This window comes from Lepisma saccharinum, chromosome 7 (genome assembly GCF_977018435.1).
Source record: "Lepisma saccharinum chromosome 7, izLepSacc3.1, whole genome shotgun sequence".
NCBI classification, from domain to species: domain Eukaryota; kingdom Metazoa; phylum Arthropoda; class Insecta; order Zygentoma; family Lepismatidae; genus Lepisma; species Lepisma saccharinum.
In genome coordinates, this window is record NC_139235.1 from 85405795 (window position 1) to 85421722 (window position 15928).

General features: G+C 35.5%; 2 protein-coding genes across 8 annotated transcripts in view; one reads left to right on the plus strand and one right to left on the minus strand.

Annotated features, from left to right (window-relative positions):
- The window catches only part of LOC145989985 (uncharacterized), a 180355-nt gene that overhangs the window by 56420 nt on the left and 108007 nt on the right, over window positions 1-15928 (plus strand). The window lies entirely within an intron of this gene.
- LOC145989983 (uncharacterized) overlaps window positions 1-15928 on the minus strand; it is a 65239-nt gene that overhangs the window by 18294 nt on the left and 31017 nt on the right. For 3 of the 4 annotated variants that reach the window (XM_083125542.1, XM_083125541.1, XM_083125543.1), the window contains 2 exons: window positions 6030-6962; window positions 282-1243 (listed from right to left, as the gene is read on the minus strand). In XM_083125542.1, coding sequence (XP_082981668.1) covers window positions 763-1243; window positions 6030-6962 — 1414 coding nt within the window. In that variant the 3' untranslated portion in view covers window positions 282-762. Of the gene's footprint in view, window positions 1-281; window positions 1244-6029; window positions 6963-15928 lie in introns of those variants that run through there. The other variant, XM_083125544.1, reaches the window with a different exon arrangement.

Here is a 15928-nt window from a genome sequence, read left to right on the forward strand (position 1 = left end):
AATCCTTTAGTAGACTATGGCAAGGCTGTGCAAACAATTGAGGTAGAGAAGTACATAAGTAAACTCATAAATTCATTACTTGGCATATGACAATTGACTACACCTTAACAGCATTTTGGTTGGCATGATACTGATTACACAGCATACTGTCATTTTATTATTGTATCTAACATCACACCAAACACAGATTAAATAATAACACTGAAAAGAATTTTAAATTAGCGTGGAAAAAGTTAACTGTAATATTCAAGAAAACAACCAAAAAACAAAATGTATCATACCTTTCCTCCCAGTTTTATGCTGTTGTTTAATCATGGAGTTCTGTTGTATCCTGTTGAGTCTCCACTGTCATTTTTACGCCTACACAACGTGAAAGGGAAATATCATCATTATGCTCTATTGAGCCATGATCTGAAATCAACAATTTTGTATCTTCCAAACTGGCATTGCCATTGTCCTCTGGAATGTTGCACAAGGCTTTGTGTCCATCTATTGCTGATTCATGTTGTTCACTCATGACAATGATGTTGATGACAGAGATGTTCATTCTTAGCAATAACATATTTATTGGACTCATCAGTTAAAAAATTCATTTTCGCTCTTCAGAGTTGTGTTCAAGACTACATTACTATTCCTACTACTCTCTTGTTCATTTTCATGAATTTTTATGTGACTTTCATACATGCATTTCTCTGCAAACGTTTTACCACAAACAAAGCACTTGTATTCAAATTTATAATTGATGCTTACATCGACTTCTGGTTAGGACTTTTGTGGTTTGGATTCACATTCTTTCTTGTGTGCTTTGCAATCATTATCATCAGTGAAAGGTTTCAGGCAGTAGGTGCATATGGAAACGTATTGATCATTATGAATCTTAATGTGCTTCTTTAAAGTTCTAACTGAATGAAATAATATCTTGCACAAATAACATTTGAATGTTTTAGAATGTATTCGACTGTGGGATGCAAGCCTCGATTTTACCACAAAGCCTTTGTCACACTCATTGCACTTGAATGGAAACTCTTTAGTGTGGATTCTTCTGACATGAATTGTTCTTGCATGTGTCTGGCGAAATGCCTTATCACAATACTCACACTTGAAAGGACATTCACCAGTATGAGTTCTCATATGTCTCTGTAACTCAGAATTAGAGTGAAAACGTTTTGAACAATATACACATATGGATTGGCGTATATCTTCGGAACTCTTCAAATGGCTTCCATCTTCAGAGTTACCCATGCTGAAAAAGATAATATGGTCTTCAGGTAAGTAACCAAAGTGTACTTCTACATTTTGTTTGATGATTTGAGTATAAATAGCATTAATTATGTAGAATTATATATGTTTCTAAGTACTTGTTCAATGATTCTCACAGAATTACATTTCTATTATCCATATCAAAAATTTAATTATACATTTTCTTAAATATAAATTATAGTTATAAAAAGCAAACCTTCATTACTAGTGAAAATAGTTAGCCTTTAAACCATTTTCCCTCGAAAACTCTTCTCAGAGCATAGTGTTCTACTAGGCATTTGCCGAGTTGTCAAGTTCATTTTAATGACAGAAAGACGAATGTAGTGGTACTTCCCCTGGTCAAATCAATTACAAGGCAACAATGCCAAGCAGCAGGGGTGCTCACAGGGGGGATTATGGTGCAGGTTGTGCCATCGAGATTTTGGGGGGGGATTTTTTACCCTTAAATAATATAAAAATTCAAGCTTTATATATTTCCAAAATATATGTAAAAATTATACATCTCAAATGCACCATATTTAATCCATTAGATGAAGAAAAGAAAGGGTTCAAGGGTATTATCGAATAGATTGGGGGGGGGGAATATCCAACTCTTACATATTAGGCCTTAATTGACACGTGGGTTCTGGGGGTGGTTCTAAATTAAACGTTGGGGGGGGACAGTATCCAATTATAGGTCTTAGATTATGGCAGGTATTTTAGTTAGAGTGGATTGAGCATTAAATTGAGGTGGTGTATCCAATTCTTGTGAATTACTATTGTCTTATTCTGTTGCGAAAAGTCTAGCGTGGAGACTGAGAATTAATTTTTTGGAGGTCTAAAATGGGCATGAAAATTTTTGTTTGAGGATTGAGTATTAAATTTAAAGGGGGAGATAGGAAGCTCTTGATAAAGTGTTAAATTTCTGTAGTGGAGAGAGAGTTGGAACATTATATTTTGGAGACTGTATTTAGCGATATGGTATCCACATGTTTTCGACCCGGAACATGCCAAAAGAGAAGCTGGAAAAGACTAAATATCTCGGGATCCTAAGAAAGTATTGACACCCCATTAAATTAATATTCTTGAAGGCCTGCAAAGAAATGGATGTCAAAATTTTCTTCCTCGCTTCGCTCGCAATAATGTGTTGCGTGAATGCATGTTTGGCGCATTACTGAAGTGAATGTGAAGTTTTATACTATAACTGCATTACAAGACACAAGCGATATTCTCGATGTTAATTACTAACATCACTTCTTAAGATATAGCTAATGCTTTGGTTTGCATACTGCTCAATTTAAGTAGCAGGTACAGTTGGAACAAAAATATATCAAATCCGCATTTCTAACTTCATGTCACAGGAAAATTTCACTTTAACAAGTTACATTTGCACTGAAGATAAAATCTACTTAATTATTGTTATGAGTTACTAAAATATATTTACCTCAAGAAAACGGGGCAGGAGGGGGATGAGTTCTTTGAAAGTAATACCATATTATGTTTTTGCCCTGAGCTTAAGAATTTCTAGCTAGGTTTCTGTAATGTCTCGCGAAACAGAATCGGTCAATGTGGCTGGAGCATGTTATTTGGTTTGCCAAGGTTGAATTTTCTATCTTTATCTTAAGTTATGGAACAATTTGTGTTAAAGACTCAAATTGTGAGTTTTATAAACTCACTCACAAACACTATTTATATGCATATTTACATAATTTAATTTACTAGATTTAACCAATCAATGTGCTAGCTTTAAGTTTTTTCGAAAATTGAACAATAAAAAAATATGGACAGTTTAACATGGTATTTCATTCAAATAAACATAATTTATTATATATTCAACAAAAATATTTTGTGGGGATTAGAATGAAAGATTTTACGGGCGGTCTTGAGTGATGGGGACCCCTGTTTATGGAGGAAGGGTAGATCAAGTGTGTTCAGTAAAGCTGAGAGAAAAGTTACTTTTGGTAGACACGCTGTCGTAATTAAATACTCTGTGGGAATTACGATGTGGTTTGAGGGCACAAATGATATGATTTTTGGGGTGGGAGGAGACACATGATATGATTTGGGGGGGATGCATGACATGATTTTGGGGGGGATTGTGCCATTGGCCTTGCGGGGAGGGGATGGGCACCCCTGCCAAGCAGGCTACTTTATACTACAAATTTACTTTAAATTTGTGTTAAGCTCTATAGCTTTTTCTTATAATAGATATTTGCAATGTTTAAATGTCTCACAACAATTTAGGATAAAAAATAGTTGAAAACATGGTTATCTGATTCTTTGACCACAGGTTTATGAACTAGTTTGTTCTGAAGAAAACAAGGTGTATATAGTTTCTGACTCATGAAGATTAGGCACACACAGGAGATGTGCTTCGTAGAAATTTCAGCGAAAAATGTAGGCCCTGGTTTCTGGCATAACCATGACATTACTCTACCACTGAGTTACCGAGCAGGCCTAGCTTCGCCTGATTTTTCACTGTTTGTTTTACCTGCGTAGAATCGTCTCTGCAAGTGCTACTACCAGTGGTGTAGCATAGGCATTTCGGGTGGGAACGCCAAGTCCGAAGGAAGGGTCGGCTCTTTCTTGCTTAATAATTTACTTATGGAATTAGTCGCCACAAGTATTTTATTTGCCTGAAGTCAGCTGGGTTTTCAATAAAACATCATCCATGCATGTTTTAGCTAGAAAATTAGATGCCTCACTATGCCACAAATGTTTTGATCTCTAGTGTTTTATACCTTTCTGCATGATGCAAGTTATTAGAAAACCTACCTGAATACAAGCACATCTGAACAACAGTAGACGTCATTGGTGTGGGCGATCCAACTACTGATCGATTTGGTTTATTTTATTCCGCTTTTCTACCACTTTTTTTGTGTGGCTGCGGTGGCTCAGTCGGTAATGCATGTTAAAGGTCTCTGGTTCGATTCCCCGGCTGGTTCAAATCCGGGAACTTTTCTAACATTGGAAGTGGCCCCAGCGCCCACCCGCATCAAATGACATGGGTACCTGGGGGAAACCCTGGTGGGTAAAGGCAGTCAGGGGCATGATGCTGATCACATCACCCCCACTCACGACCGGATCAAGAAAGTGTGGGGCATTACCCCACACCCCCTATACACCTTCATGGCGTGGTGCTAAGCACAGGTGAGCACTTTACTTTTTTTACCACTTTTGGTTAATCGCGAATATGAATATGAGTAATGATATTGATGAAGGGACAAAGAAAGAACACGTGTGCTTACGCCGGGATTCGAACCAGGGACCTCTGTCGTCTTGGCGCATTGTGCAAAACACTCTGACACGGAGGTGGGTGGATGATCCAACTATTGTACACTCTACTGACGTAACAGTGCCATTTAGTAATTCAGACCACTGTTTATTGCATCTTGAGAATGCTGATAAACATTTTAAAATAATATTGTCCAGAGACCATTCGGTGTTAAAAGGTTTCAAATGAATGCTAAAAATTTTCTTTGACACAATATTAAGCAGTTAGTAGCTAACGAAAAAATAATAATAATAAAAATAGAATAGTTTTGCGGGTTAAGTGGTAGAGCAGCCACAGGTTGAATTTATACCACAAGGACTTCACCAACATATTTGACAAAAACTGTGTTGATCTTTTAGTTTTTAATGAAAAACTCAATATGCTGACCAAGGCAGAAATTTATTTTATTTTAAAACATAAACTAAACGTAATGTTTCAACCTTCTAGCAAGGTCTTCTTCAGAGACTGTACAAAGTACAAATGAAACAAGGTGCAAAACAGGAAGATGTATATTCTAATAATATTGTGTCTGGAGGGGAGTGATTTTTGTGTATATATATCTTCCTGTTTTGTACCTTGTTATTTGTACTTGGTACAGAGTCTGAAGAAGACCTTGCTAGAAGGTTGAAATGTTACGTTTAGTTTATGTTTTAAAATAAAATAAATTTCTGCCTTGGTCAGCATATTGAGTTTTTCATATCATGGAAACAAGCCTTCATGGTGTTATAGTTTTTAATGCACATTGCTGCTCGTGCGATAAATTATACAATGCAGTGGCCATTAAGAAATGGTATATTTGAGTTTTGTGAAGTTACATCAGTCAATATTGCATATTGTAGCATCACACAGCACGAGCCTGAAGAAACGAGTAGGAATTCTGCTTCTGTCATCTGCGACGGAAGGAAGGGAGGGTCACATGAGCCCTAGAACCAATCACGTGGCTCTCTGCTCCATACGTATGCCAGCGTCCAAGATAGCATTGAACGCGTGCTGTAGAGATCCAAGCTTTCCCTCCAGATAGGCAGCAAGGAATATAGAGTCTTTACGCCAAACCTGTCCAGCATCCGGCCAGGAAAGGCATTGAAAAAATATATGCTAGAACGAATGTTGTTAGTGGAGCGTTGCACGCGGGTCAAACATATATGAAATTAGTCAAGTTTTCTTTATATTTACAGCATTTATGCATTTTCGAAATTTTAAATCAGGGAACGCCAGGCACATGGGAGTATGGGAGTACTTTAATGCTACGCCACTGCATACTACAATGGGATCTGTTGCCTTTGAAACACTGTAGACTTCAACGTTGCTTTGTTCCTCCCAGCGTAGAGATGTTAATTCATGAAGATTAGGCATACACAGGAGATGTACTTCGTAGAAAACAGCAGCAGCGAAAAATCAAACGAAGCCAGGCTGGCTTGTTAGTTCAGTGGTAGAGTAATGGCACGATATGCCAGAAACCTGGGTTTGAGTTAACTGTAATTTTAAGAAAACTACCAAAAAGCAAAATGTATCATACCTTTCGTTACAGTTTTCTGCTGTTGTTTGATCATGGAGTTCTGTTGTATCCTGTTGAGTATCCACTTCCATCTTTATGTCTACCACTTCCATTTTGATGTCTACATCATGTGAAAGGGAAATATCATCATTGTGCTCTATTGAGTCATGAACTGAAATAAATAATTTTGTATCATCCAAATTTTCACTGCCATTGTCCTCTGGAATGTTGCACATGCCTTCACGTCCATTTATTGCTGATTCATGATGTTCACTAATGGTATTCTTATCAATAACATATTTGTTTGGCTCATCATCAGTTAAAAATTCACTTTTACTCTTCACAGTTGTATTCAAGACTACATCACTATTACTAACACTCTCTTGTTCATTTTCATGAACTTTTATGTGACTTTCGTACATGCATTTCTCTGCAAAGGTTTTACCACAAACAGAGCAGTTGTATTCAGAATTTTTATTGTTGCTTCCATCTACTTTAAGTTTAGACTTTTGTGGTTTGGATTCACATTTTTCCTTGTGCACCTTGCAATCAGTATCATCAGTAAAAGGTTTCAGGCAGTAGGTGCACATAGAAATGTATTGGTCACTGTGGATCTTAATGTGATTGCATAAATTTTTAACACAATTAAAAGTTTTTTCACACAAATAACATTGAAAGTGTTTTGTTTCAGAATGTTTATGACTGTGGTCTGTAGGTTTGGTTCTTTCTTTTCTGTGGATTCTTCTGGCATGGACTGTTCGGTCATATGCTTCACGGAATGCTTCATCACAAAACTGACATTTGAAAGGGTGTTCACTAGTATGAATTATCATGTGTCTCTCTAGGTTACGTTTGTAGCGAAAACGTCGTGAACAATGCACACATGCAAACTGGTGTATTGTAGAAACATCTTCCAAATCCTTCAAATGGCTTCCATCTTCAGAGTTGTCCATGCTGGAAAAAATAATATGGTCTTCAGATTATTTCATATACATATAAATTATATTTATGAAAAGCAAACCTTCCTTACTGGTGAAAATACATAGCCGTTAAACCATTTTTCATCAAACTTTTCTCAGAGCATCCCATGGTGTTATACTATGTATATCACGAACTTACTTCCCCTCTATTCCTCTTTTGTTAGGGTTTTTAGTTTCCTTTCTATTGAATGTTCCCAATATTGAAATGTTTCCCAACAGTTTAAGATAAAAAAAAAGTTTAAAACAAGGCTGTCTATTTTAGCAATAATCTTTGTAATGATATTAGGTCAATGAAGGAAAAAGAAGAAATTTAAAATGAGATTTAACTCAGAGGCTAGAAGATGTAAAGAGGGAACTTGTCAGCAGCAGATGGGATGTAGAGGGTGGGTGATGTGATGAATATGGGGCAGGTCTTTTACCTGGGTTCATTGTACCTGTGGCTGGAAAAGGGAGTATTTGAAACTAAGATTGGTTGATTTACATGGATGGATCAGAAAAAGTTACAACAAGCATTCTGTGAATGCACGAAATAGGAGGTAAGTAATTGGTTTCCTCGGAGGTTCAACAGATGGCGTCATATACACATGACGAGTTTCGACAACTTTACGTTTACCGTCAATGGAGTAGTAGCCAATGCAATGTCGAGATGCTTGCAAAATTGGTTCTACTACACAATTGTTGAGTTGTCACATTTAAGTCCATTTTATGCACATAATGGCTAATTGGAGCTATAGTTTAAAGTGGGAACTTTATGCATAGGTGCTTCCACTGGGCACAGAACACATTACTTACATGAAATTTTGTATTTCCGCATTGCACAATTTAATAGTTACAGGGTAGCTACGATTTTTTGATTATGAAATTCCCTGACTTTTCCAGGTTTTCCAGACCAGAAATAAAATTTTTCCAGACATGTTTGTCGTCATGATTTTTGCTTTTGAACCTCATGTTTTTCAATTAAATATGCAGGCACGTTAATTATTATGAATATGAATATACACAGTTATTAGCTGAAAATTTACCAAATGATTAATATAATGCTATTCAATGAAAAAATAAATAACTATTGTACTTCCCCATTTTCACTAAGTCATTACAATTAAGGTGGTGTAAAAAAATCAATAAAAAAATGTGGCATATATCAAAGCTTTACAATGTAACCTGTATACAACCTCAATTAGCCTATATCAATACAAATGAGAAACAACAGAAAATTAGGTCATGTACCTTTAGAAAATATGCAATAAGTTTAATGATTATATTTTTTAATTTATTGAAAATAGTACATATTACGAAAATTCAGAACTTGAATGGGGCAGGTGACCAACCATACACCTAAAAAAATATATATACGCGGGTCATACTTTGGAATCAAATATCTCCATTATTTGAGTTTTCCACATGCTGGAACCAATTTTATATTACGGAAAACATCGAAATCTGTCTTTTAAAAGGTAACAGTTCCGAATGTTTTATGATTTTTTTTTTCAAATTTTCCTAGCAGGAAGACTAATTATCATAGAATTTTGGCAATCATTCTGACACGAAATTTGAACTTTCCTTAAAGTAATGAGCACTATTTGGATTTGAAAAAAGTTATTTATTTAGAAAAAAAACAACTTCAAAATGACCTTACTCAATCATACACGCTTCCCACGGACAAGGTATTCTCCGGTTGACAAGCGACAGTAAGTATCGTAAACTAGTGGGAATGAATGTAGAAATAAATCGGAACCTTACTAGAGTGCATTCAGGGTCTTTATTTTAATTCTAAGACAACCAAACCTGACATTCCTAACCTAACCACAAAAGCATATATTCACAAAATCTTAATCGCTAAAACTCTGCAGTATGTGTTAACAGACATAAATCAAAATCGAACCATGTAAAAGTTGCATTTGTAGCATGATGAAATCTTAATAAAACAAAAGGAACTTGGGCTCATTTTCACCACTTTTCAGCATAATTTCATTCTACACGCAAACAATACGTAAAATTACTATCGGCATGAAACCAACATTCCTAACCTAACAACAATGTGTGACCAGCGTATGTTTAATTCCTCTATTTTGCACCAGTTTTTAAAAATAAATTTGTTCTACATGCACAAAATACATGCATATTCGAATAATGACGTCACTGATACTGCATAAAATCTTCTCAGGTGTAACACATCTCTACAATGTAAAAAACTACGACAACGAGCAAATGAACTAGTTGATCAAGTTGCTTCTGAACGGGTCGCAAACGAAGGACTCAAATTCACACAACGGGTTCACGGGGGAACGAAGTAGTGAGTCCCTTTGTTTTTACTCGGCATCCGCACCAGTCCAGTGTGACGTCAACCACAGACAGTTACGTGAAATTCTGCTCTTCAAGCTTTATTGCAGAACCAAAACCAATAAACTATCCGAACACCAACCTGCTCTGCTTCATGTATGAAAAGAGAACGGGTTCCGAACGGGTGTGTTCTTGAAGAAAGAAAATTTCCTCACCACACACAAAACTAAAGCAACATTTTTTCCGCAAAAAATTCTGAGGATGGCTGGTGCATAGGTTTCGTCTTGAGTAGCTTGTTCTCTAAGGAAAAATCTCACGCATCTCCAAATTCCGGTCTTGAACAGGTTCACAAAAACGAGTGGCCAAATGAACGGATCCAAGATCCGAGAGTGAATAAATATAGAATTGAAATGCGAAGGAACCATAATTTTGTATGTAACACACTAGAAGTCATAATGTTGAGAGGAACAAGTTTCTGAACTGAATCTTTTGGGGGGACTGTAATCACAAGAACCGAATTCGAAAGTGCAAATGAACCGTTCGTTCATTTTGTAACTGGTTCTCCTGCAACTCCAAAATGCAAGTAAATTCCAGAAAATATGCAAAATTCCCTGACTATTCCCTGACCAACCAAATTCCCTGACTTTTCCCTGTTTTCCAGGTTTTCCAGTCGCGTAGCAACCCTGAGTTAACTCCTATTAAATTCGAAGATCCTCTGTCTTCATTCACTAAGGGTATGGCATCTGGAACGGAGACACTTAGTGAATGAAGACAGAGGATCTTTGAAATTAATAGGATTTTACATTGTGCAATGTGCATTGTGCAATGTGGAAATATGAAATTTCTAAATTTCACGAAAGGAATTTTAAACAGCGTTTACCGCATCCATCATGAACAGGACACATTGATTACAAGGCAACGATGCTATGAGATAGACCACTTACTATTAATTTACTTTCTCTACATACCTCCTTCATAGATGTATTTACCTTCTTTCTTACAGTAAATATTTCTAATGTTTAAATTTACATAAGAATTTGTGATGAAATCAGTTTAAACCAAAACATTTACCAATAACCTTTATAATGATATCAGACTAAGCAAATGAAGGAAAAAGAAGAGGATTATAATGGCATTTAACACAGAAGCACAATACGTATATGTATTTTGCACACAAATAAATATTTGTAGAAAAAGATGAACTAGAGATACAAACCTAAAAAGTAGGAATGAGAATAAATGGAAAAAATAATACTGAATTAACATTTTCTGGATGAGCAATGGTCACAGCCGACCTTACAATTTCTGCCTAATAAGACAAGCGGCAGGCATAGCCCATCTCTTGTGCATGTGTGTCATTACCACCTCTTTCAAATTTCAAATGCTAGTTATCAAGTTTTCTTTCCTGCTGAATTTTACTTGTTCTCGGGTCGAATTAAGTTGTGCCTTTGTTTATGCTCTTGAAAATAGCATTTAAAAATGTATAACCACACTGTGGAAATTATCTAAAATGATTCAGATTTGGATTTAGCAGTTAGTGATGACTTCGATCATATTAATAAGTTTTTACATTATTTTTCATGAATTAATTTTGAATTAGCTTTCCAAAATATGTTTTCAGTGATTTTTATAAACGGTAGTGATTGCTGCTACAACTGCTTTAAGCTTTGCCATTGGCTAGTAGCTTTGAGGGGTAGTTATAATCTGTGGTGGTTAGAGGTTAGGCTTGCTGGGTTTGGTTCTCTTAGAAGACTAACTAACTCTCTAGCCTTCTTAAACCCGAAGGTTCATGGCTGCAGCAATACAGGCCTTCCATCTGTCCCTATCTTGAGCAAAATCTATATACTCTCTTCCATCCCTACCAATTTCCTTTAGGTCCATCTCAACATTATCCCTCCATATTCGTCTTGGCCTTCCTACAGGTCTCTTACCATCAGGTTTCCCACCAAGAATCCTGTAAACTCTTTTTTCTTCTCCCATTCGTGCCACATGGCCTGCCCACCTAAGTCTTCTTGATTTAATTATTCTAGTAATATCTGGACATGAATACAAATTATACTTCTAAATTATGTAACCTTCTCCACTCACCTGTCTCCTCATCCCTTTTAGGTCCAAATATTTTCCTAAGGATCTTATTTTCAAATACTCTCAATTTATGTTCCTCTTTCAATGTAAGGGACCAAGTTTCACACCCATATAATACTACAGGCAAAATTACTGTTTTGTATATTTTAACTTTCAGTTTCTTAGATATTAAATGAGAACACAAAAGTTTATGGTGAGAGAAGTAACATCCTGAATTAAGCCCACTTTTTATTTCCTCTTTAATATAATTTTCATTTGTTAATATTACTCCTAAGTATTTGAATTTGGAAACTGGTTCAAACGAGTTATCAATAATTTGATTTTGATTATTACCTAACACTTGGTTTCGGACTGTAAGCATATATTTAGACTCTTAGAAGAAGATGATGAAAAATGGTTGTAGCAGCATTTTGACAATTTTTCAACCTCTATGAAATGTTATATATATTTTTTTTTTGCTTTTAAAAAATGTTACAGGAAAAATCATAAATGTAAGAAAATTTATGTGAAATGTAACATCATTATGTACCTGTTGTCAGGTTGATAAAAATCATGATTTTCATTTAAAAAAAATCGTTTTTGATGATTTTTAATATTTATACTGTGTACATGAACCTACAATGGAAAGGTTTGTTGAGTTTATTAATTAAAGAATAATAATAATTTCAGTAATTATTCTTCCAGTGCAAAGAAAATATTCTGTATGTACTACATAACTGTAACTTAAATTAATTTTTATTCTCTTTGTAACGGAATTTGGCAATTTTTTAATTGTAATGTTGCAAAATATCAGCTGCCCATGTTTATTTACAGTTTAATGTTAATTACATTACAAATGGTTTAACATGATTAGAATTTGTGTATTATTCTCACAAAGTGTTTGTCATATTTGCGTATAAAAGTTACTGAATTTAAATCAAGAGAAATTTAAGTGTGTTTACAAATTACATGTTAAATTTCCATGCATATGAGCTTCACCCGATCAGACATATATTTTGTTTCCTTTCTTAGAGCTTAACAAACATCATTAAATGATTAGGAGATTAATGTACTTTCACCAAAAGTGATTCTCATATCTACAAAATCCTTATGTACATTATTCTATAAATTATATATTTAAAGTGATTTAAATCAGTGATTTCTTTCAAAAAATCTCCTGATTTGATAGATTGATTTATTGAATTGGTGTTTTAAGTCCACTTTGTGCACAGTAAGGCTAATCAGGACTGGACCTACAGTTTAGAGTAGAATCCGAACCACTATGTGCCTCCCCCGGGTAAATCTCCTGATTTAAATCTGTGTAAATTTAAACGACGTGAAATCCGGTTTTGCTACAAGGCTGCAAATATGGAGAATACGAGAAACAGAAATAAATAACATATCTCTGTAAAGAATATCATGAGAAGAATTGCGTAAATCAGTTAGCTGGAAATAATAGATAACAAAACAGAAATTAAGAATACAAAATGGAGATTGAAAGGACGTACTCTGTGAAGAATAAAGTTTCCAAAGAGAAAAAACCATTATGGAAAACTGTGCGTTTACTCACTAAAATATATAAAAAATAAAGAAAGTTAAAAAACTTACGTGAGTGAGTAAAAATGCCTACATGGCATTTTTAACTTCAGGTATTTTTAATTCCATATCCTATCACCCCCTTTTAACCTAATCCTGGATTTCTTATGTTCTTGACGAAGTATTTTAAATACTGATAAGTGACCTGAAGAAGCGAAGCGTAGCTTCGTGAAACGTCGTCTGCAAAACTTTTATACTCACTCACGTAAGTTTTTTAACTTTCTTTATTTTTTATTTCCAAAGAGAAGCATTAGAATGGAATCTCCTAAGGGAAAAGGAAAAGATGATGATCCAGGGAAACCTCGAGAAGGATTATCAGCAGAGATTGTGCACACATGGAAAAGGGCGAACAGAAGTGAAGATGCTGGTCCAGAACCAAGTCCAACAGAGGAGATTCCTGGAAGAGCCATTTTCCATCCAGTGAAATAAGTCAAGTCATACTGGCATCATAAGGACAATTGAGGCATTACTTCAAAGCAATATTAGGGGGCTTCGTCTTGAAAACCAGAAACCAGCAGGGATAGGAATTGACGCATTGATCTCACCATATGAAAAGCCACTTGGTAGGCCTTGGAGGTTTCTTTTTCAACCCTGCTTCCCAGATTGATGGTTGTGTTATGGCCTGAACACAACCATCAAAACAGTGTTTGTGGTGACGAGAACATGGCTGATAACAGTTCATGGGGTTGATAATATGTTGCTTTCGTTTGAATATTAAGATCTGTAATAAAAAATGGCCATATTTCAATTTTCTGAAATTTCAAGAATCCCAACAGGTTGTCACTGACATTTATTTAATGGCAAAAATAATAGACTATGGTCAGACTGTGCAAACAATTGAGGCAAGAGCTGCGCTTGCCCAATGTTTTTCTTAATGTAATCCATCATATGACAATTGACCACACCTTAACAGCATTTTGGTTCACATTATGAGTCATTCCATGCAAAATCAACACAGCCTTTGACCTGACCATCTCCGATTTTCATGAAATTTGGGGAGTTGAAACTATGCATGGAACTTAGTAACTATGAAAATTTTTAGTCTCGTGCGTCTTGTAATTGTTAAATTATTCAAGGTCAAAGATAGCAGAAATTGCCCTTTTTGAGCCCGCTTAGCTATACTAAATCTGCTGTAACTCCGCCACTATTTTGCCTAGGAAGCTCAAATAAAGCTTATTGTACAGGGAATTGAACAAGCTTTCCAGTGATATATAACAAGCCTACCTTTGGATAAAAATATAATTTTGCCACGTGACCTTGACATTTGACCTTGAATATCTCAAAACATGTCATCACCAAAAATCGTGAAAAAAATATATTTGGTCCCTCATTCCATACTATAAAACATATCAAAAAATCATTCTGGGACTGCAATGGGATCAGAAGATACAAAATAATATGTGTAACTATGTGACTGATAAAAGCCCCATTACTAGGGACATTGAATTTTCGCGATGCGCGAAATCGCGAAATGTGAAAAAAAGATGCAATTTTGAACATTCTGCACGTAACTACACCCCCAATGATGAAATATGCATGAGTTTTATTCGCGAAGTAATGCGAAATGTGTGCTTTTCCACGAAATGAACGCCTTTTCGCGAAATAACCGTGAAATATCATCAAATTATGTAGAAAACAAGCAAAAACCGGCAATCGAGTTTGTGCGCGCAAACTGTCGACTTGTAACGAAACGTTTGCCTAATGTTTCCTACCACTTGCAGCTGAAAAACGTTTTATCTTCTATCACATCAGGAAGATGCTGCAAATTGGGATTTCCCATGCACATAATGTCAGTTCGAAAACTTCACTCCTTGTCAAGCAGCATTCGTTTCTTCCCCCGAATGTCGACTCAACTTCCATTTTCATTGAACTTGCTAGCTGTAGCAGCGATAAGATTAGTCTGTTCCCGCACATCAAGGGAAACGATGGTGTAATTTGTGTTCAGTCATGAATGAATTTTGTTTATCATCATGTGATTTTCAACATGTGTTTGTATGTGCAGTAGTGATTATTTTATTTGATGGACAGCAAGGATATCCTTTAAATACATACAATTAATAAATCACTTGAGATATGCAATTTAGAAATGAAGTGATTTTGTGTTGATGTTTTCTTTTTGGTTGGACAGCTAAGTACTTGTGTATGTGTACAGTATACAAAAATGAAGTAGTTTATCAATTTATAGCTCTTTTGTACGATGTTTCTTCTCATTATGAAAAAGTGTGTGTCATTTTTTTTCCACCGCTGGTATATACCGCTGATATAACATTTTATTTACCGCTCTCCTCAGTTTTTATTTACAATAAAATTGTCTCCTAATAATGACCAACCAGAGATACAATTTAAAACCATGCAATGCAGAGGTTATGTTAAGTGTACACTTTAACTGATAAAAGGTAGGTGCAGACTACTTAACTTTGACTTTTATTTACCGCTTTTCCAACGAAATGATCTTTTTTCACCACTTTTATATACCGAAATTGTAACTTTTTAAATGCAAAATTCATGAATTTTATTTACCATAAATCAGTGTCCCTACCCATTACATGAACTATGAAGAGTCAAATGTCCCTTAACACTCCCTACAAAATGTGAATGAGTTATCCTGGGTATAATTGGTCACGAAAGAAATAGGTTAGGCACAGGGAGATCCCTAGCCATGTGTGTCAAGCGCAGGTCCGGCATATTGTTGACCGCCATATTGAATTCAACGCAAAAATTTCAAAGGAAAGGGGGTGATGTGATATATCAAATGAGGCTAGAATTTCACGAGAAATGAAGTGACGAAGGATTTTCCAACGTATCTTACGCCAGCAAAAAGTTATACACATATCTTTCACTTACGATATATGCACATTATAATGTTGTCAATGTTCCTGTGAGCACACTCGTTGACGTCTCTCACACTCGCATAGAACATTTGTCAATGTAGCATGTGCAACAACATCGCAAGCAGCAACTATGCCTTCTCTCAGATGGTCAATATCAGGGACTTTTAGT